The 22908-nt window shown below is 44.6% G+C and overlaps 1 protein-coding gene across 1 annotated transcript in view; it reads right to left on the reverse strand.

Moving 5' to 3' along the window:
• LOC111143422 (DAB1, reelin adaptor protein) overlaps positions 1 to 22908 on the reverse strand; it is a 270575-nt gene that overhangs the window by 130706 nt on the left and 116961 nt on the right. Inside the window, exons 2-3 of the mRNA XM_022497154.1 lie at positions 10698 to 10837; positions 1989 to 2087 (exon numbers count right to left, since the gene is read on the reverse strand). Coding sequence (XP_022352862.1) covers positions 1989 to 2087; positions 10698 to 10837 — 239 coding nt within the window. The remainder of the gene's footprint in view (positions 1 to 1988; positions 2088 to 10697; positions 10838 to 22908) is intronic.

The following is a 22908-nucleotide window of genomic DNA, read 5'->3' on the forward strand; positions in this document are numbered from 1 at the left end:
AAGCTCCTTTATTCCTGGTGCTCGTGCCCTCATTCTAAACTCCCTTCTCCCAAAGCATCCCCAGGTAGGCCCACCTCTCTTGACCATAGAGAGCTCAACTGCCCTGACAATGATTTGGGCTAATAGGAGGCAAAATCCCAGTTCTGCCTCCTACTTGCTCGATAACCTTAGCAAGGTCACTTATCCTGAGAGATAACAGGCATCAAGGCTGAGTGAGAAGACTCATGAGGCAGACTAACCTGGATTCTAATCCTGTCTCCAACCACCACTTACTTTCAATAAATTAGGACTACGTTTCTCTCCTCAGTATCTCCAGCTATAAACTTGAGAGGGTACCGCCATCTACCTCACAGGGCTGTCGTGAGGGTTAACAGAACTGGTATTTACAAAGGATTCACAATAATGCCTGGCACATATTATGTGCTTGATGAATTAATTGTTGCTATTGTTTTTCCCATAAGACCGCTGTGAGGGCAAAACTGAATCATGTATGTAACATGACTGACATGCATGTTAGTACACAGTAGGTACCCCATGAAGGGGAGTTATCACCACAAGCTTTTTTATAATGGTAAACTTCACATAACTAAAAATTTACCATTCTAAGTATTTCTTGGCATAGAGTTCAGGGATATAAAGTGCAAGGACAGCGTTGTACAGTGAGCCTCCCCCAATCCATCACAAGCGCCATTTTCTTCTTCCCAAATGGTAACTCTATACTCACTAAACACTCACTCTTCATCACATGCCCCCCCAATCCCTGCCGCAGGCCCTCACCACCACCGTTCCACTTTTGTCTCTCTGAATTTCATGTCTCTAGATATGTCACAGAAGTGGAATCCTACAGAATTTGCCTTTTTATAACTGGCTTGTTTCACTTTGCATGTCTTCAAGTTTCCTTCGTGTAATAGCATGGGTCAGAACTTTCTTCCTTTTTCTGTGGACTCATATTCCATTGGAGGCAGGCACCACATTTTCTGTATCCACTCATCCAATGATGGTTTCTACCTTTTGGTCGCTGTGAATAATGCTGCTATGAATCTGGGCAGACAAATATCTATCCTATTACTAATTATTCAAAAATAACTTCTCTTCAAAACCCATTTTTACTGTTAAATTATCATCCTCCTACCCATATGGGATCCCAATAGGAGTCAGAATAAAGGGGAGAAAATGTAATGCAAAATGACTAAGGTTGAGTAACTCTGCCGGTTGAGTCTGGTGGCGCCTACAGCATTTGAAAATTAAGTTGGGAAGTACAAGGGAGGTGATATATGTAAAGTATTTTATAAGCTGTAAAACACGGAAGGAATAAAAGGAAAAAACCACGTCCATCTGACTCTTGCTCTCTGCACCAAACAGAGCGTAGAACATTTTTCTGTTTTTCCCTTATCGCCAGTGAACAGGACACCACCAAAGTCAGGGCAGCCCTGGGGATGAGTGTACAAGCTAACTGCTGTGGGGGGCTGATAAAAACACAAACCACCTCCTTGGCAGGTTCAACAAACACATCAGCCCTGACATTTCCTGGTCATGCGGTGACAGATTTTCCCAAGATTGAAAACTCCATCCTTTGCAATTACAGCAATTGCAAGGTGGCACAGGCTAAACTCAGGAGACTCTAGAGGCTCTGACCAAGTCAAGAGACATTCATGTGTCTCCCTCCAGGATGCATGTCATTAAAGTTGCCAACACACAAAGAAATTGAACTTCAGCTGTCACATCACCCACCGCGCGTCAAAGCTCATCAGTCTCCCGTTAGATTCCCGGCCTGTGTGACACTTTCATCACAAATCACACCATTAGAAACACTGTGGCCAAGTCAGGGAAGAGCCTCCCTTTGATGGACGATCACAGTTGATCAAGTCTGTCAGTCGCTTTATGTGTTTTTATGCTTGTTTGATATTCCTGCCCAGAGAGGAGAGGCTTTTAAGGGCACATCTGTCAATGGATTCAATTTCATAATGCCATGTGATTCTTTTACTTACCCCTGTCTTCTCGTCAAAGATTTTGATACCTCCAAAGGAGATGGTTAAAAAGATTTTCTGTTTGTGTTCTCCTTTGGAACGTGCGCCAGCAACAACGCCCTGTTGAAAGAAGGAAATGGTTTTCACTTGAGAGTGTACATTTGAAGATTCCCTCCAGTCCTGGTGGCAGTCAGATACCACCCACCAATACCACCAATCACTCACAATGCTCTCTCTCACATTCGCTCCTTCCATGCTTCCCTCCCCGGAGTGCTGGCCTCTTCTTGATATTTTAGGGTAACTGGTACCCTAACATTATATCTAACACTGTATCAACAGACACCTGAACACTGATTCACATGACTATCTAAGATTTACAGAACGCCTCCTTTATGCCTAGATATCAGCTCAGAATCCAAGACCTTAAGATAAATACAATATGATCCTCTTATTAATAATATGTTGTTGGCCTTCATACTGTACATGGTTTCAACCTATTAAATAAAGAGGAGTCATAGAATATGTTCCTAAATGTGATTTTATCTTTACTTCCGGAGATAGTTTTCACCGTAATCGATTTTAGAGAGTAGAAAGAAAATAAAAACCACGGCCAGACTGCTTGTCTCCTTCTGTCTGGAAAAAATACGATCACCAGAGTTACATGCTTATGGTTTGCAGTTTTTTACCCACACAAGTTTTCTGTTTTCCTTTATCCTTTTCAGTAGGAAGGTACCTAGCAAACACATCCCATTGATCAATGCCCCTGTCTCCCCACTTTCCCAAACTTTTTATAAACCAAAGCTGCGTATCCGAGTCAGTTAGAAGGCAAACATCACAAATGGCAGGGGTGTCGCTCTGCTCAGTGCTCTATCCCGGGTGCTCAGGACAGTACCTGGAGGGAAGAGGCACTCTGTCATTCTTGCAGGATGAATGTGCTATCCAGAGATCTCCCACAGTTGATATGATGTAAGTTAAGGGCGAAGACACTTGCTTTTTAAACTAGCTTTTGTGGTGGCCAATGACAGGGAAGCACAGGCTTCCTATGAGGGTGTCACTCAGAGGGTGAGGACAAGAGATCTGCATTAAGTGTTCTGGAGCTTCTAACCCCGTCATTGCTATCAGACTGCCCTGAGTGCAAGATCAAGTCCAATTATCAGTGGTTATAGTTCTGGGCTTCTAGGAGTAGAAAAGTTGAAAATCAGCATGACATCATGTTTCTGGGAGATAAAAGTCATCTGCGCTCACATAAGAAGAGCATGTTCACGACCCCAGTGTCAGAGAAGCAACGGTATTCAGAACAGGGATGACCAGAAGGCACAGGGACGGGGCACCCCCTTTGAGGCTGTTTGGTTATCCTCATTGTGGGTACCAGAAATGCTCTGTGCAATCCCGACGGCTGGTTTTATGCTCCTGGCTCTCCGTGATCTTGAGCAAATGACTTAATTCTCACTGCCACTTCCTCAAGTGTAAACACTATCCTTGCATGCAGGAGAGAATTAAATGAAAACTTATATCAAGTACCCAGTATGGTGCCTGCAACACTACAGGGATGTCACAAAAGTTAACTTCTTCTAGTAAATGAATGACTGTCCCTAAAACTCTGTGCTCTGGTTCCTGTCTGGGGACCAACTAGCAGGAAATCCACTCCCTCCTGAGTCACCCGTTCATTCTTGAGTGCCACTTACATCCTTGCAGACATACAGAATGTCAGAGCTAGAGAAAGTCTTCCACATTTCCTGCTGACAAGTGAGGAAAGTGATGTCTGTGAGGAGGGGGTCTGCTGTGCTGAGGCAGCATAGGGGGCTGGCGGAGAGCTAAGCTTACAACTCAGCTCTGCAGACTTCCGCTGCAGGGGGCACCTAATCCTTCCCGTGGTGGCTTCTTTCCAGCAAGCCAAAAACCTCTCCAGGTAACCCTCCCCAGCGTTGCTCTTTAGGTCCCTCAGGACTGCCGCTCAGTGACCAGAGAACCCTCCGGCACTGCCTGTCCTCTCAATAGTTGAAGAGAGTGACTCACCACCCCCCCCCAAAGCTAAGTCCTCTGTCTCTGTAACTGTTCTGCTTAACCGGAAGTTTCTAGAGTCCTCAATGTACAGCTTGCTTTCCCGTGAATTCACTGAGGGGAGATTCTAAGGAACAAGGGGAGAATGGCCAAAGTAGGTTTTTGCAGCCCTAGGGCGTAATTCTTATTTCTAAAGCTATTTTTTTGGGGACACAGTCTCCGAACCCCGCCTCCTTTGCACCTCCTTGGTTCCCTTTTCCTCACGGGTCCTTACTGTCATCTGACATACTTATTGGTTCATCTGGTGACTGTCTGCCTTTGCCCAGTAGAACGAAAGCTCATTTGTGCCTGGAACTCTGTTTTATCCATCCTACATGCCCAGTATTGAGAATGGAGCGCAGCCTCAAGCTGGCATGGGAAAGGGGAAGTGACTTTCCCTGCCTCAGGGAGTGGGCCCGCTGGACTTTGAACTCTGGAAATCTTCATCTTGAATGCTGGGTTCTCGGCTGGATTTGGAATCAAACACCTGATGCCGCTACCTATCTGTAGCTGGACCTCCAACTTCTGATCTCCAGACGTAACGCAGAAAGAGAACAAGAAGTAGCTCCGTTGTAAAGGGAAGGACTGGCGGGACAGTGTCAAAGGAGCCAGGAGTCCTTCCTTCTTGTTTAACTCCTCTTAGGAGAGAACATCACAGTCCTTGGTGGGGAGAGGGCGGCACCTCCAATCAAGGAGAGCTGCTCCAACGTCTCTGTCCCAGAAACAGTCCTCACAGTCCTCTGCTCCCTGAATCACTGCCGCCTCTAACAGCAGAATGCAGCTGTACACAAAAGGGGACGGACAGAATGGAAAGAGCCCACATATGCGTCCCAGGAGCATTTCGGCTTGGGGCTGCTGGGGGTGGCTTTCCATGACAAATGGAAGAGGGAAGGACTATCCGTGCAGGGCTATCTTTGGGGAAATAAAACTCTAATTTTATCAAGCATGTTTCTCCTGCGAGACAGGACCCCGAGTCAAGCTCTGAAAAATTGCACTAAGGCCATGCAAGTTTGCCAGCAGACGGCATGCCTCCCGGTCTCATCTCTCCACAAGATTATTCACTGCCGGGATGCAGAACCAGCAGAGGTCCAGGAGACAGCTTGGACTGGGTGGGGGGTGGGGGTGGGGTGGTCAGAAGATGTGGCTGTAGGTGCCTTTCGGGTCTCTGTGCCTCACGTTAGCCACCTAAGTCACTGCTGGAAATCTGGAAAACACAGTCAAGCATTTTCTTGGGGACCTACTTTTATGTGCTACAGGTTCTCTTCCCTGTCATGTAACGTAGCCCATGCCCTAATCCTAGAAAGTAAAAAATCATCTCCCTTAGTTTACATATAAGGAAACGTAAGGCCAGGGGCTAAAGTGACCTCCTGAAACCTCAAGGAACTAATAAGACAGAGAGAAAAGTCAAATGGCAATCTTTCAGATTCCTATGTTGGGCTTCCTTCTATTATAACCTTGCTTAAGAGCTTTTTTTGGGAAAATCACAGATTAAAAAAACAAGAAAGAAAGAAATGACTATACAATATACTATAGATATGTCAAAAATGTTCTGCAAACAGCCAGGTGGAACCATCGGCTCCCAGACTACACAGTGAAGGGAAAGTTTAAATGAAAATAATCACATTTCCTACCTCATAAGGGTGTTCAGATATTGAAAATAGTTACACGCATACAGCACTTAGCACAGTGTGTCACATGTCAGGAGAGCTGGGTGAATAACAGTTATCATTATTACGGGTACTAACATTCATACTATGAAGCAATGCCATGTGCCAGACGCTTGTGAAATGATGGACACAAACATCCCCAGGAAGGAAGTGACATACAAAGGGTCAGATGCATCAGGCAGGATTAACAGGCTGCCCTGTCCAGCTACGGGTCCCCTGAGGATGAGATAAGGGAAAGCACAGGAGAGGGGTCTGAGAAACTCTACCCAGCACAGTGCATGCACACAGTGCATGCACACAGCACACAGCTATGATCTCAGTGGATCCTGAAAAGCAGGTAGCAAAACACAACAGGTTTTGGGCATGGATGGCTGAAAACCTACAGTGCTATTCCAGAACATTCTATGATTAAAAAAATAAATAAAACCAACAACAAAAAATTGGTCTCTAATTCCAACCATCCCAGTTATTAGCTATAGAAGCCTTGGAAAAAAACTAACCCCAAATTTCACTTTTCCCAGTTAAAAAGAAAAAAAAAAAAAGAACTTAAATATTCTCCTCTCCTCTGCTTTGTGCCCAGAGCCTGGCCCCTGTGGACTTCAATTCCTGGTCCTCTGGGCTTCCTGCCCTCTGGATTCCAGCTGGGTTCCACCAGGGCAAGACGGGCGGGAGATCAGAGGGTGGTTGGGGAGAGATCTCATGGTATTCTGAACACATCCTTTCCTTCCTTGTCTTACAGCTCTGGCAGTGCCTATATTCTTGCTTGGTGAGGGAGTGGGCTTCCTCCTCAATCCTGCTCTCTATGGGTTTCAGTAAATATATTTCCTCCCAGGATGGTGGCTGCTTTCTACTGTTGAAGGTTCCTGAGAGCATCACCATCCCTAGTTCCCTTACTTAACCTTACCTACCCTTTCTTTTTCTTTCTTTTTTTTTTTAATTTGACAGACAGAGATCACAAGTAGCCAGAGAGGCATGCAGAGAGAGAGGGAGGAAGGGAAGCAGGCTCCCTGCAGAGCAGAGAGCCAGATGTGGGGCTCGATCCCAGGACCCTGGGATCATGACCTGAGCCAAAGGCAGAGGCTTTAACCCACTGAGCCACCCAGGCAGCCCTTACCTACCCTTTCTAAGTGGCTCTTTCATTAAAGTGTCCTCATCTCACCTAGCCAGGGTAGGCTCTGCTTCTTAGAGGACCCCAGCTGACATATTTAGAGCTCTGAAATTAGCCCTCCAGGCATCGTCTCTGGGAGAGCCCATCCCCTTCTGGAGTTTCAACCACCACCGTTTTGCCCAAGGACTCTGAAAGCTGACTACTTTGTAAGTCAATGATGTGTGGGTACTGGGCAGTAACTTACCAGTAAGGGCTTAAAATCTCATTGGGCAACCAAGATAAATTAAACGGAGATACAAAAAAGAATATAATTAAGCATTAAACTGTCTTATCAGACACTGGACATCCGGAGACTGAGGTTTGAAATTCTGGGCTTAAAACAGGTTAAATGAAGGTTCCGGGGCAAATCCTTTAACTTCTATGAACCTCAGATGTCTTATTTATAAAACAGAGAGGCTAATATCTATCTCACAAAATCAAAAGAGATGATAGATGGGAAGATGCTTATGTTGACTCTAAATTAAAATACAATGATAATGATGTTTTGCTGGAGGACAGGCAACAGCCCACTCATACTTGGAATATGATTTCCCCTCTTAAATCTTTACAATCCAGAAGAAAATTCTCTAAACAGGAAAAGGTACCAGCCTCAAAGAGTCTAACAAAGGAAAGCAGATTTTCTTTTTATTTCTCATATGGCCTAATGTGAACAAGTGCACCCTTTTGCAAGGTTTAACAGGCATTTTGTACTTCTCTGCCTCTTTCTTTCCTGGGCAGGTGGCCAAATGGAGAATCGATCATTTATGTTTCTGTTTCCTAAAGAGAGAAACCACTGGGAGCTGAAATGTCAACATTCTTCTCAGCGATTTGCAAATAATGAAACACAATTGTCTGGGAACCAAGAACTGCTCCACGAGCTCCATGCATCTGACAGGAGTAGGAGTGTGTCATGGCAGGACAAATTCTCAGGGCTTTTGGGACCTCACAGTTCTGAGGGGTGACAGATGGGGCACCTCACGGCAGGTAACACACACACATGGTCCAAGTCAGCAATCACCACCAGTCCTAGACCCGCTAGCTTGAGTCACCGTGAAGGCAGACGGAGAAGCTTCAGTGAGCACAGGCAGACTCCTGCTCCAAGCCCCTCAGACCGCAGCGCTTCTATGAATGGAGCTGGCCGACGGGGTGCTCTGGGACATGTGCCTGGTGAGTGGCTCTCTACCAGGAGGCCGGGAGAAGAAGCATCAGCTCCTCAGTAGACCTACTTGTGGCTCTGGGTGAGAACCAGGCTGTTGGTAGATTTTTCTTGATGTCCTTTAATAAATATTTGTCAGGAGCAAATCTCTATTTGCCTGGCCTCATACTCAGTAAGGAGGGACCTTCAGCAAAAATGAAGATCCTGGCCTTCATCCCTATCCCTGAGTGGGGTCTCCTTGGGCGAGAAGGCATGGCTCTATCTGATGGGAGTCTGGAGGGAGGCTGAGGACTCCGAGCTCAGTGTGTTTTGGGTTCTCTCTGTAACGTGCCCACTGCTAGAGAGGCTGCCCTCTGGTCTGACCTCATGTATGAATCACAGGTCCTGCTCGGGGGCTGGACGGGGGCTGGCGGGAACAGGAAGGGATGCAGTTATCCAACTGCTCCACAAACTAAGGGTGGCAGTCCGTCTCTTTCCAGGATGCCCACTGTGGCATGTATCCTGGTCACGTCCTTCATCCCAGCATTTATCAGTCATAAGACTGGACTTTAGAATTCCTCCTCTCAGACTTTGCTATCTACTTATCAATCAGACTGGAGCTTAGCAGAAGAGAGCTCATGAGTAGAGTGCTCTAAAATCTCATAACATTGCTTAATTAGAAAGAAAGAAAGAAGGAAAGAAAAGAAGGAAGGAAGGAATGAAGGAAGGAAGGAAGGAAGGAAAGAAGGAAGGAAGGAAGGAAGGACAGAAGGAAGGAAGGAAGGAAGGAAGGAAGGAAAAACATTAACTTTTTACAAGGTGATAATCTGAAATCATGATATGGGTATCTTTAAAACCTTTTTCTAGTATACCTTATAATAGATACATAACTATTAAAACAAAGCTTGGTTATATAAGAGCTAAAAAAATAATGGGTACACTGTTTTGAAGATTAATATTTTTGGGTGCCTTGGTGGTTCAGTCAGTGAAGCAGCTGACTCCTGGTTTCCACTCAGGTCATGATCTCGTGGTCATGGGATCAAGCCCTGCTTTGGGCTTTGCGCTCAGCATAGAATCTGCTTCAGATACTCTCTCCCTCTCCCTCCAGACCATGCTCACTCATTCTCTCTCTCTCTCTAATAAATAAATAAAATCTTTTAAAAATTAAAAAAAAAAAAGAAAATTAAGATTTTTTTAAAATGATGATTCCTACAGCCATACTACAAGGACACTTAGCATCTGATATCCATGTTAAACTGCTGAGACAATTTGTATAGCATAAATAAAAATAATAGCTCTGATTTATTAAGCAAATAGGAAAGAAAAGGTAACATAGAGAGTGTTTTACAGATACTGTCCCGGTTTGTAGCTGGAAGCACTTGGCCAGCCTTGCATATATATACATATATTTTTTTACTTTTGTTCCTCCTTTCTTACACTTAAAAAAATAAATATACTGATCAAGTTGTATCCTGAGGGACTATTTGAAGATATGAAAAAAAATTCTCATAACATAATATTAGGTGAGAATAAAAGGATATAAGATTATATAAATAGTAATTCCAATTATATTACATGTGTTTATAATTCATATCATATACATAAAAATACAAAGACAGATCATAGGTTATACATAAAATTGTTGACATCAATCTTTGTGTATCATGGGTGATTTTCATTTTTCTCCTTATATTTTTCTGTATTTTCAAAATATTTTACAAAGAACATTTTGTGAATTCTGTAATAGGGAAGATACTTATATTATATGTGTTAAATGCATAAGGTATCTTGTATAGACTTCCTGCTCACTCATTTGTTTTTTCAATATTTTAAATCGCTTTTTAAAAGAAAGAAATGTAGCCTATATGAAGACCAAAATGTGGGAACAACGGGACGCCTGGGTGGCTCAGTGGGTTAAGCCTCTGCCTTCAGCTCAGGCCATGGTCTCAGGGTCCTGGGATGGAGCCCCACATTGGGCTCTCTGCTCAGCAGGGAGCCTGCTTCCCCCCCTCTCTCTGCCTGCCTCTCTGCCTACTTGTGACCTCTCTCTTTCAAATAAATAAATAAAATCTTTTAAAAAAAATGTGGGAACAAACGATGCTCTTTTTCATATGTTTTAAAAGGCCATTTAATAACATAATTTTATTGTGTATATTAATTTTTTTCCAATTTCTTTCTTCAATTTCTCAATAAAAAGGCCTTCTTTATAGCATTTACTTTCAGATACCTCTCTGTGATATCTCCATATCCCACAATATCATACATATTACTTTAAAAAATATTTTTCTTTTACATAGTGTTTGGAAACATTAATAGGAATGATAAGAATGAATAAAATTAGCTTTTATCTTAACACAGCATCTTTTACCATATTTCTCATATGGTAAATATTTAAAATGTACTAAAAAATAACAGAGGGGTGAAGATTCATAAAATCTGAGGGGGACTATAACATTTGACAGTTTTACTTTTCTTTTTGTAGGTATTGCACAATGAAGATAACATTGAGTAAAAGGTGATATGCTCAGAAGTTACAAAACTGGGCTCCAGCAAAATACCTCCACATAGCAGGTGCTCAATAAACATTTTCGTAACGATTGAAATCTCTTCTCAATGAATACATGCAGTGATTCATCAGTGAACCATGTAATTTACTAATAAATGAATAAGTAAAAAGTTTTACCATAATGATCATAATCACTCCCTTCCCCCATAATAAAAGTAAAATGCTTGCACAGCACCTTGAGTTTCATCATGGAATCTTGACATAACTTGTCTCCCCGAGCCGCAGAAACCTCATCAATCCCGATCAGCTTGGCCTTGTACCGGACCCCTTCACCTTTAAATCTCTTTATCAAAGTGGCTTCACTGCGATCCTGACCTAAAAACAGAGAAAAGCAGGATTCAGGCATGTAGGTATGCAGGTCCCATTGTCTTTAAATATCCCCAGTGCTAAGCTGCCTTCTCTGGTTTCCAAGAAAGTCAAACCACTGGGTGGAGTAGGAAAGAAGGCTGATTCTATCCTTTTAAATTTAAATTTAAACGTAAAAATTTAAAAAAAAATTTAAATTTAAAAATTCTGATTCTATCCTTTAAAATCCAGAGGAAAATTAGTTTTCGCGGATCCTCTGTTTTCTTGGGCAAGAAAAACAAACAAACAAACAAACAAACAAAAACGAGTTAAAAATAACCAACCCCAACGGGGCATTAAGATAATTAAATCAGACAACACATATAAAGCGCCCAAAACAGAGCTTGATACACACCAGGTATTCAACAAATAATCACCACCTACTAAGAGTTCAGGTCTGACATTCTTGTTAGAGTAGAATTAGCACCAAGCCTCTTTGGCATTTCCAGCGTTTCATATGACTTTGGCCAGGGTCCAAGACCTTCCTACACCCAGTTCCATGGGCTGTTTTATAGTGAGACTCCAGCGTAATTGCTTTGTATCAAGTAATGACCCAGGGACAATTATCAAAAAATGGTTTTACAATATCTCTTCTGCTAACTCGTGTGTGTGTAGAAAGAGGCTACTTGGTATGGTGAGCCCAAATCCTGCAACAGCCTTTCTCGGTAATTATTAACATAGTAATTTGCTAGGATGTGTCAACCAGACATTCAAATACATCCACATAAAATAAGGACAGTAAAGTTTCTGTGAGCTGAGTGTTTCTTGGGAGATGTTTTGTAAACCTGATCCCCACTCTTCGTAAAACCTCAACCATATCCATTTTCTAGACAAAGAGTACGAACGTCACAGAATTCAAGGAGCTTGCCCCAAGTTCACCCAGTCAGAAAAAAAGAAGAATGCACAGGAATTAAAATTTCTAATATCATCAAACTTTCATAAACTTTGCAACCATGGTTCTTAAAACCTGGGGCACTCTTGTCTTCTGATGCTCATGTCCCAGAACATCACGAACTTGAACTTCCAACAACTCCTCCATCAAGCCTGCCATCATGGGGCAGAATGAGCTGAGTGCACAAGAGAGAACTCAGCCTACTTCCCTTTACCTATATGATGTGCAAACTAAGGCCTTTCTATAATGTGGCTGAGATTTATTGGAGCTGAAAACAGAGGAAAAACAGCAGCAACAGTTAACACTCCATAATGCTTTTCAACTAAAAAAGCATTAACCTGCAGTTCACTTATTTATTCTGTCGTCCCTCACTGAGGGTCTCCTCTGTGCCAGATGCTATAACTCACTGCAACAGACGTAGGAGACAAAGTCTGTGCCCCTACAAGCTCGAGATTTTGGTGACCAGAAATTAAAATGCACAATGTGCTACGCTAGTTGTGTAAGAAGGCGGCAGCTTTGGTGGACATCCTCATTTCGAGTCATGGCTTTCTCACTTGAAAACCAACTAAACTGTCTACTGAGCCTCAGTTTCCTCATCTGTCAAATATGGATACAATATCTACGTTCAGATTTATGGTGAATAGTAACTTACAGGAGAGAGTATGTGCGAAGCACGGATTCACGTGGTTAAGTTCTCAGAAAATGGCAGCTGTCGCCACTATTACCAGCCCAGTAAAGAAGCACATAGAAGATACGATGCTGAGGAAGGGAGGGCACAAAGGAGAAATGTCTGCAGAGTCAGACTCCTAATTTCCAGCTGGTGCTTTATCCCACTGTACCCTTGCTAACTCCTGGTATATTCAAGCCTTTGAATTATATTCCACAAAGCAGATATAACACAGGGATGATTAGTTAGAACTTATAATCAATGTAAAAATTCAGCCTCAGGATTCTGTGAGGGCGGATGTCAGAGACTAAAGCACAGAACAAAGAAGACACTTGCCATGATACACCCTGTACAGACATCTAGCTCAACACCACAGCTGTGGTCCTACAGGTCACCACTCTCTGCATGATCGTGCAAAGTTGGGTGGGGGCGGCCTAGGGCTGGCTCTGGCTCTTGGGAAGGATATGGGTCCCAGATACCGTCTCTGTTTCTTCAACACAGGACAGTATTTCAGTCACTAATCATATACCTTTCACTGTGTGGGGCTTCTCCAAGCTCTATACAGGAAGCATTTATTAGGGTCTATTCAAAGCACATTGTCCATACCAACTTGTTTAGCCCCAGAAATAACCCTAGACATATGTGTGGTCATTCACGGTTTTATAAATGAGGATCTAAACTGAACATCTGAGAGGCCAAGTAACTTGTCCAAAATTGCTGAATGTGACCTGAACCCAGATCTATCTGAGCCAAAGCCCAGACTTCTGGTTTGCAGGTGTCTTATGTTTTCAAGCTTGTGCTCTTAACCACCAGGATGAATTGCTTCTCACTCTCCCTGACTTCCTCATCTTTATATGGTACCAAAACTCACCTGGCCCAGATCTGTCAATACCTAATACACTGGCAGCATTAAAACTCCACTGGAGAGACAACTTGAAAATGCAACAAAAATCTTCCAGCCTCCACATCATGTCCCAGAAAATGTCCATGGGTCAGACACAAAGACAGCCTTAAGAAACATTTTTCAAGGCACAGAGCTCTACCAAGGAGGACACTTCATCAGGAGGCAGAGCCAGCCCAGGTGAACGAGGGCAGAGATTAATAAGAAAATATTAGGCCATTTAGAGGAAAGTAGGGAGCCCAATTTAGATTAGGACCCAGGGCCAAGCTAATTTGTATGAAGGACACTTACGCAGTAGATAATCTGGTTTCTCATTAAATGCTCCACCATTAAAAGGGTAATTTTTCATGAGCACATCTTGAGCAAGGTCTCCGTTATATTAGTAAAGAAATAAATAACAGACATCGGAGCCATAAGGCTGTTTCATCAGAGACACATATGATGTGAGGGTAGTAGCATAAGGGTCAGTCTTCATGTGTCCCAAGTCATCATGAATCCCCAGCCTTTTGCTGAAAGCCCCACTGACCCTACGCTTCAGGATGGACAAAAGAAAGGACACGTGCTTTGGGAAAATCACCAACACTGTCACTCTCAATTCTCGACCATTCACTCTACCAATCACTGTGCCAAGATTTTCCGTGCAACCTCTCACGTAGTCCTCCCTGCTGCTCTTTAAGTTAGACTCTGTCACCTGCCCTATTTTATGGAAGATGATGTCAATGACCAACACCAACAGCAGACTGGAATTTCTAACAGCTTTACTGAGATATAATTCCCATACCATTCAATTCCTTCTTCTGAGGAATATAATTCACTGGTTTTAGTACATTCATAGAGTTGTACAGCCATCATCGCTAGCTAACTGTTTAACATTACCTTCACTCCCAAAATAAGCCTTGCACCCTTCAGCAGTTACTCCCCATCTCCCCGAAACCAGCCTAGGCAACCACTAGTCCATTTGCTGTCTATGGATTTGCCGATTCTTAGTATCGCACCATTTCTCCCTGAGTACCCCTTCTCTCCTAGGTATAATCCTGGGTCATATGGTAACTCTATGTTTAAATTTCTGAGAAACTATTAGTGTTTTTCCAAAGTGACTGTAACTGGTTTATAATCCTGCCTGCAAGTATGAGGATTTCAGTTTCTCTACCAGATTTTCTTGCCAATATTTCTGTTTGTCTTTAGACAAATACTTCTGTTTGCCTTTTTTGTTTTAGCCGGCCTTATGAGTGTTTAGCGATATCAGAGTTTTGTTTTGTGTTTTCCTCAGGACTAATGATGTTGAGCATCTTTTCTTGTGCTCACTGTCCTTTGCATATATCTTCTTGGAAGAAACTATTCAAATCCGACATCATCAGGGCACCTGGCTGGCTCAGTCAGAAGAGCGTACAACTCTTGATCTCGGGACTGTGAGTTCAAGCCCCACCCTAGGCGTAGAGATTGCTTAAAAAAATAAATAAATAAAATAAAATCTTAGAAAAATAATAAAAAGGAAGAAAATCTGACATAGTCAAATCTGACAGCCTGAGTTTGAGCCCAGGTGTTATGACAAAGGTCATGCTTTTAGCCATTAAGCCCTTTGGCATTGGTCCACCTTACTCCATATTTGGTTAGGGCACTTGCCACGTCTTACTTTGTGTCACAGCTATTTGAGGAGACCCCTTATGGAGCCTGCAGCAAACTGGCAGCTATCTTACTCTTAAAGACAAGTATCCTATAAACACATACACTGTGCCTGAAATTCTCAGACCTTCTCCCCCTTACTCCTCCAGGGCTACCGGAAATAGGCATTGTCATCATTCTATGAATGAAGAACCCAAAGCCAGAGAGGTAAGTAAAATTACTGCCAGCTGAGCTAGGAAGAGAATCTCTCTTGTCCCAGGCCAAGACCTGAGATCTTCCACTGGGAGGCAAGAGGGTTCAATGGCTCAGAACAAGAGCTCTGGATTCTAAGGATCTGCATTCTGGTCCCAGCTCTCCCACCCATTCTCCTCATTGTGTTGTGTTGGGTAGGATCCTTCCATGTCTGCCACAGTGTCTTTCTTCTCTGAAGAGTAGCTAATAACCACTGTTCCCATACTGGGTCACTGTGTAGGTCAAAGAAATGACACATAGACAGCAACATAGGACAGTGACTGGCAATCGGAGCTCATGTGTGCAAGGCAGGCTATGTTCTACAGCTTTGCCCCGCTGTTGTCTGGGGCTGGAGGGCACTGTCTTGCCCTGTCTCTGTCCATCCCCACACGCCCCTCCCCACTCCACACCTGAGGTCTCAGCACAGTACCATGTGCCCAGGGCTCCTCTGATCCCAAGGGTCTATCTGGGAGGTCCCCTCGGAAATGCCTCCATAATATTCTCCTGATACTCCCCCCTTGCATTCTCCCGATGACTCAATCTCATTTGTAATAATCTGTTTAAATCCAGCCTTCTGCTTAGTCTGTAAGTTCCAGAATGTAGAGAGCTATGATGGAATTGTTGACCAAGGTACCAGGGCACAGCATTTTTCTAGCACACGATTCCCTCACAGCACCTGTCAAGGCTTCTGTGGCACCTCACTGACTTTGTCCTCATGCCTCCTTCTCTGCACTTGAGCTCCACTGGGGTGGGGGCTGAACGGATTCATCTCTGGTTTCTAAACCTAGCATGGTGCCCGGCACAGAGTGGACCGGCAGTGCCCAGGTCTACTGAATAACTGAATAAATGAATGAATTTAATTCTTTACTCAAAAGAGGCAAGTGGACCCCCAGAGTCAGAATCACTATGGAGAAGTGTAAGGGGTCATGGAACACCCCTTCCATACAGACCCTATTTCAAATCCATTCTGTCAGTGTAATTCACTTAGTCTCCAAGGAATAAAATCCCTAATGGAATAAAGTCAATGTCACACCCACGGTTATTTTAACGTTGCCTTTGCGTTGAGCCATTAAGGAAGAGCCTTTCTCAACCTCATCACAAACCTGCTCCCCTTACAACCCAGGAAATGCCTCTCCTCGGAATTTAAATTGCAGCAGTCCCCAGGGAGCACTGAGCAAACTCCCCTGTTCTGAACAGTCCTCAAAGCTGCTGTCAGGAAGAACACAGAGACCCAGTCTTGGAGTAGAAGGCGCTGCCGGTGATGTGATGGTCCCACACGGGGAGTGACCTTGCAGAAGCTTCAACTAACAAGCACCCCTATCAGAAGTCAGGGTCCAGAGGAAGCAGGCAATTAGCATGTTTTTATGACACTGAGTAGAGACGCAGAATCCACGAGAATAACACATGGCCTCCCACTTCAGGTTGTTCATTGAAGACTGCTAATGGCCAAATAAAAGCTATGTCACACCCAAGGTTATTTTCCCTTTATCCCCCCGACTCGTCACGGATTGTAATGCGCCGGCCACAGGAGCACACGCAAGAGCCAAGCTGAGTGTGTTGCTGTGCTCAGCCTGTGAGTTCTTTTTTAACTTCTGACAGGTAGCAGTATTTCCCTGTCTGGCAGAGGTCAACTTCCACAAATTCCTCCCAGTGAGCTGAGTGCTCGCTTGTAGGTTTGGATAGATACTGCAATGTCTCAGGAAGTGTCTCAGTCAGCTCAGGCTGCTGGAACAAAAATCCCATAGGGTGGGGGCTTGAACAACAGTCTGGGGGGTCAAAAGTCCAAGACGAAGGTGCTGGCTGATTCTGTTCTGGGTGAGAGCTTTCTTCCTGGTTTGCAGATTGCCGTTGTCTTCCCACGGTAGACAGAGTGTATGTGCGGTCTCTCTCCCTTTTCGTACAAGGGCACTAATCCCATCACAGGTAGACTCTCGTGACTTAATCTAAACCTAATTACCTTCCAAAGGCCCCACTTCCAGTACCATCACACTGGGGGCTAGGGCTTCAAGGTATGAATTTTCTTGGGTGGCTGGGGGCAAGACAGAAAGACACCAACATTTATTCCATATAACGGGGGCCAGGATTTGGAAGGAAGAGTAGAAAGCTGGGAGGATCCCCGAAGACAAGCCTGTTCCAGTTTTATAAGCTATCTTACTGAGGACTCACAATACCTAGGTGGGGTGAGGGCAGGGGCAGGGGCACAGGGAAGTGAGGTCACGGGCACAAGGTCACACGACCAGTGAGGGGTACCATGCCTAACTCTTTGGAGTCCACTGGCCTTTCAGGAGCTCTGCGACTTCGTGTGTGTCTAATACAGGGAAGGTTATTTCACTTCTCTGAGTGTTCGTTCTCCATCTGCAGAACACTGTCGTTAAATGCACTGTTCTCTAGGACAGTGAGAAGGATTATATGAAACAAAACACATTTTACTCTTAGCACACTCCCTGGCACAACACAGTCATTCAGTAAATATTTATTACTTTCCTCCTCCCCAAATAATATATTTCACATTAAGCACCAGTGGCCCAAAGCTAACCATAGCAAAGCCTATTGCAGTAGGAGTGATGGTCCCAGCTGTTTGGGAAATACTTTTGGTTGCCTGGGAATAAGGGTGCAATTAGGAACAGGATGTTCCTTCCTGAAGGCAATCGGGAGATCACCTTATGAATTATTAACACAATACCCAAACTGAGACACCCTCCCTCCTTCTGCATATCTATTTGAATCACCAGGCCATCCATCTTGATGATAAGAACATTTCAAAGAGGTTTTTTTCTCCCGCTGCCCGTCCGACAAGTTTCTGCCCATTGCTGAAAGAGCTCTATTATCTGTTAGGTTGTCCAATTTAGGAACAGATTGTGGGGGGAATTTCAGAGCCCAGCAGCAGAGATAACTTATTTTATTTAGAATTCTATCATGCAATTATCCAGGCGTTGATTTGCAATGGACAAATAATTACGTATACTGGCTGCGTAGGAGAGAATGCTGATTTTGTATAATTAACTAGCCGGGTAGCGAGCAGAATAAGGGGAACAACACACTTAGGGGGCTGTTAAAATGTGCTTTTATGAACATGGTTGCTGTCATTAGTGCTAAAAGGTAAACTAATTAAAGAGCCAAAATAATATTCAACCTATTATTCATGCACACATTCCCCTAAAGAGATGTTCTTCACTGGTACTTCCGAAAAGGGCTCTCTGTAAAGAGCATCTGGAATCCACGGGCATCTTCCCTGGCAAAGCCAAGTACTAAGATTCCAAAGATTCTAATTCGAGAGACTGGGAATCTGCATTTCCGAAGACTGGCCTAGGATTCGGAGGCTGAGTCAGACTAGGAACAAGTGAAGTGTAAAGCATCATACGAGGGACCCAATCCTTACGCTCAGATAGTTGGTCCTTCTTTCATTTCCTTTTTATTTAAGGTCTACTAGGACTTCTTCCTGTTTCTGATTTTCCTCCCTGTGGGCAAACACAGAAGCCTCCCGGTTTTAAGAATGTAAAGATATCTGTAATCCTCTGTGGAGACCGAGGAGCCTGGTGTGTCCTGCTACTGTGGGCCTGTCCGGGACCATCCAGTCTAGCTTCCCGTCCACAGCTGTGTTGGTCCACGCCTGCTTCCTGAGAGCCTGCGGACAGCACACACGACTGGCTTCGTGAATGGTTTATGGTGGGGCTTGTGTCTTCTTCCGGCGGGTCACGGGGCAAGCTAAACTAGCGTGTGTTGCCATGGGTGTCAGACCAAAGCACGGACCAGGCTTTAAAGGATTCGCACATCCTTTTCGATCACGCTTTCACTCCTCATAACAGCCGAGCGCGGCACGCACTGTTAGCCTCTTACAGATGAGAGCACGGAGGCTCTGAGAGGGTAGAGACTGGCCCGAGAGAGCTGGGACAGGGCAGAGCCAGGAGTGCCAAACAGCACGTGGACTTAATCCGAAGAAGTTTCAAGGAGGAGATTCTGAAGATTTGGGCTGGGTAAGAAGCAGGAGCGGGGCGGGGGGGGGGCTGGTCTGAAGCCACAGCCCCAGCATTTTTTTTTTTCTGTCATTTGCAACCAAAAGTGTCCTATTAGGGGAGCCACTCTGCATGGAGGAAGGCAGAGGGTGCAGATAAAATACCAAAGGTGTGGGGGCAGGGCGGGGAAAGGAAGGGAAAAGAACAGCATTGGGATGGGCGTTCTGAGCTGGCTTTGACATTTGGAAGCCTTTCAGCCTAGAGCAAGTCACTTCTCCGAACAAAGGAGGACAGCAACACTCCCCTTGTATGATTACTATCAATGCAGTGGTGTTATTTGAAGCACCCAGCACAGCTGGGCAGCTCCTGGCCAGTATCTCATGTTGACAATATTTTCATCCCTTTCCCGTGGACTGCAGGCTATGAGGTGTGTCTCCCAGACCCAGTTTCAGGTCTGAAGGCTCATCTCCCTCAGGTGACCTGCTGGCCTAGGAAGGTTCTGGGGTGAGCGGCTCTCAGAAATCGCCTTCCAGGGGGACCTGGGTGGCTCAGTGGGTTAAGCCTCTATCTTTAGCTCAGGTCATGATCTCAGGGTCCTGGGATCAAGGCCCGCATCTGGCTCTCTGCTCAGCAGGGAGCCTGCCTCCCCCTCTCTCTCTGCCTACTTGTGATCTCTCTCTCTCTCTGTCAAATAAATAAATAAAGTAAAATAAAATAAAATAAAAAAGAAATCGCCTTCCACCAGAAAGAGTCCTATCGCCCACACTTCACTCCCTAATGTGTTTTGATCTGTAACACTAACAAACAAACTTCCGCAGGTCTGTGTAACTAAAGTGCTCTATAACTTTTAAAAGCCTAAATGTTCTTCAGAAGCATTTAAGTACAGATTTTAGTATTTCTTTGAGCACTTGAATGACCCAAAGTTTTGGTTTTTGTTATGTGATGGTATCAGAGATGATGTTTTCCTTCAATTAGGGTACTGGGGGAGAGAAAAAAAAAATCGTAATTTTCTCTATCCTTATAGGTTCTTGGCTGAGACCCTCCTGTAATAAAGACAGAGTAACAGGAGAAAAACAAACACAAATTTGGTAACACATACTCCTCCTGTATATGTGGGAGAGACAATGGAGTGACTCTCACCTCACTCCCTGGGGCCCCGGTAGCTCACATCCAATCAATAGGGGGGATTACACATGTGGGTATAAAAGTCCAAGCCCCCAGCCTCAATTTGCAGATTTGGGACAATGCTGAAGGGCAGGGCAGAGCTCCCTGGGTAACGTGGGGTCCGCTGAGGTCCTGGCTGCGGCTACATCAAAGCCACCTCCTGGCTCTGCCCAGTCCTGCCACCTGCACTCCCCATTGGCGCTGATTCTGGGGCATTCCCTGATGAGATCTCTGGGTCTGCCATCGGTTTCCTGGAAACCTGATCAAAGCCCTGCACAAAATGAATGCATTTGAGTGAGAGTACTCTGCAAGACAAGGGGGTCATGATGTGGAGAGGCAAGCCACCATGTGCCTGCCCGCGATAGCCCAAGGGTGACAGAAGGAAGGCTCGGAGGCAGCATCCAAAGCTCACATAATGTACAGTGATGCTGACATCCCGTGAGAAGGTACATCCAGGGCTAACTCCCTCTCACCAAATGCATGGCGAAGGCCCCTGGCAAACGTATCGAATATTCCCCGGGCGCCCCGGGCAGGTGAGTCTTCAGGAATGAGTGGAGCGACCAGCGACCCAAGGGCATCCTCGCTACCACCGAATCTGGGAGGTACTGTGGGGTTTGCTTTTCTGAAAGTCCTGAGACGCCCCCCTCCACCCCCACCACCGCTGCAGCAACAAATGCACATCACAGCAGACACTAGGCATTTACAAAACCCTGAAAGCGGATGACAAGTGAAGACAATCTTGTTTTCTGATAAAAAATAACACATACATGTTTAAACCTTTTCTATTTCCATTCTTTAAAACAACTGTTTTTTGTTTTGTTTTGTTTTGTTTTGTTTTTCCCCTTTCTAGTTACAAAGTGAAGCATGCTCAAACCTTACAATTTGGAAAATGCAGGAGAGGGAAAAAAGGGGGGGGGAGAGTCACCCAGAATACCTCCCGGGGCGGGTATCAATGGCTTCACTGGAGTAGTTGCTCTTCCAAACTTTTTCCTAAGTGTATACACACACGAACACCCACTTCTAAAAAACGTTTTCATGCTCTAAGCCTGCAGCTTGCTTTTTCCATTTGGCAGGGCATTATACCTTTTCTTCCGTATTGATATTTTTTGTAACATGATTCTTAGTGGCTGCGTAATATCCCATCACACCATAGACATATGGTAATTCATCTAACCAATCCCCCTCATCATCAGACAGTTACGATGTTTCCAGTTAAAAACAGTGCAAACAAATACGATATGGAAAACCCCTCCTAAAGCAGTAGAGGAAGGAATGGATTCTTCCCTGTGAGGATGCCTCCGTAGAGTATCAGGATTGATGCTTCATTATTTTCCCCTCCTCCTCTTCCACTCCAGAAAAGTGCGGGCTCAAAATAGACAAATGTGTGAAAACAAATGCAAAATGTACCTCTCCCCATGTCTTTCTTTGGAAGAAGCACGGGAGGGTGAAGGAAAGTTGTTTGTATAATTTGGATTACAAAAGAATCCTTGTAAGCTCAGGCCCTGTTGCCCACGGGAAGCCGGTCGACTGGGAGCAGAGGAGAGAGAAGCAGGAGAATGGGATTTATTCAGCGAGCTGGGGTCATAGTGCAGCCCACGGCAGCCGAACCCCCAGTTTGGAGCTCTCACCCAATGCGCATGAACACTTGGAATGTGAAAGCCTGCTCTCGGACCCAGACAGAGGTTAATTAAACCACAGATGGACAAGGGTTTCTATTTTCACACGCAGCCTGCAATTGGCCAAGAACTTCCTTCTGCGGCAGCGACAACTTCCATGGGGTCATCTCCATTAGGAAAAAAACACAAGAGGATTTAATTGGGTGTCTCTGTTGCCAACTTGTTTGCAGACTATTTTTTAAGGGAGATTATTTTGGTCCTGGTATATTCTGGTTGCGAGCAAGGCTCATGCTTTATCTTCCATCTGCCTTCGAAACAAGAGGGCTGTGTATACTATTGACTGATTCAATTATTTCTTTAGAGTACAAAGAAGTATTTGTGATGAAGACAACAGAGAGGGCAAATCAATTATTTATTGAGAAGGCTGCAATATAAATTACATTTGATTAAACTCAGAGATAAATCTCAGTGATGGAGGTTTTAAGTGGAATGTGCCAGAAGAGACAGTGACTAAGTGCCCCCCCGCCCCGACATCGCTAGTCATGAATGCAAGGGCACGGGCCCAGCCCTGACACCCCTGGGTCTCTAACAGAGTGTGCCAAATATTCATCCATGCCACAAACATGTGTCGAATGCCTCCTATGTAGCACTGGCCGCAGGGGACCCAGGTACCGTCATGAACCACAGGGAGAAAAGCAAGTCCCTACTTGCCTAGAGCTTCTGATCTAAAAGGGTTAGGAAGATAGTAAGCCAGTAAATAAATAATGAACAAGATCATTCCAGATAGGGAAAAGTGTTATGGAGATGATAAAACAGTCTGGTGAAATGAAGAGTGACGGAGACGGGGTGGGGGGAAGGATTCATTTAGACAGGCTGGCCCACAAAGGCACTTCTATAGAAATGACATTTGAAAGGAGACATGAACAAGGAGAAAAGGGCAGTCGCGCCGCCAGGAGGGAATGTGTTTGGCCTGTTTACAAAACAGAGAGAAGCC

Source organism: Enhydra lutris, unplaced genomic scaffold (assembly GCF_002288905.1).
Source record: "Enhydra lutris kenyoni isolate GAN:26980312 unplaced genomic scaffold, ASM228890v2 scaffoldscaffold9, whole genome shotgun sequence".
Classification (NCBI taxonomy): Eukaryota; Metazoa; Chordata; class Mammalia; order Carnivora; family Mustelidae; genus Enhydra; species Enhydra lutris.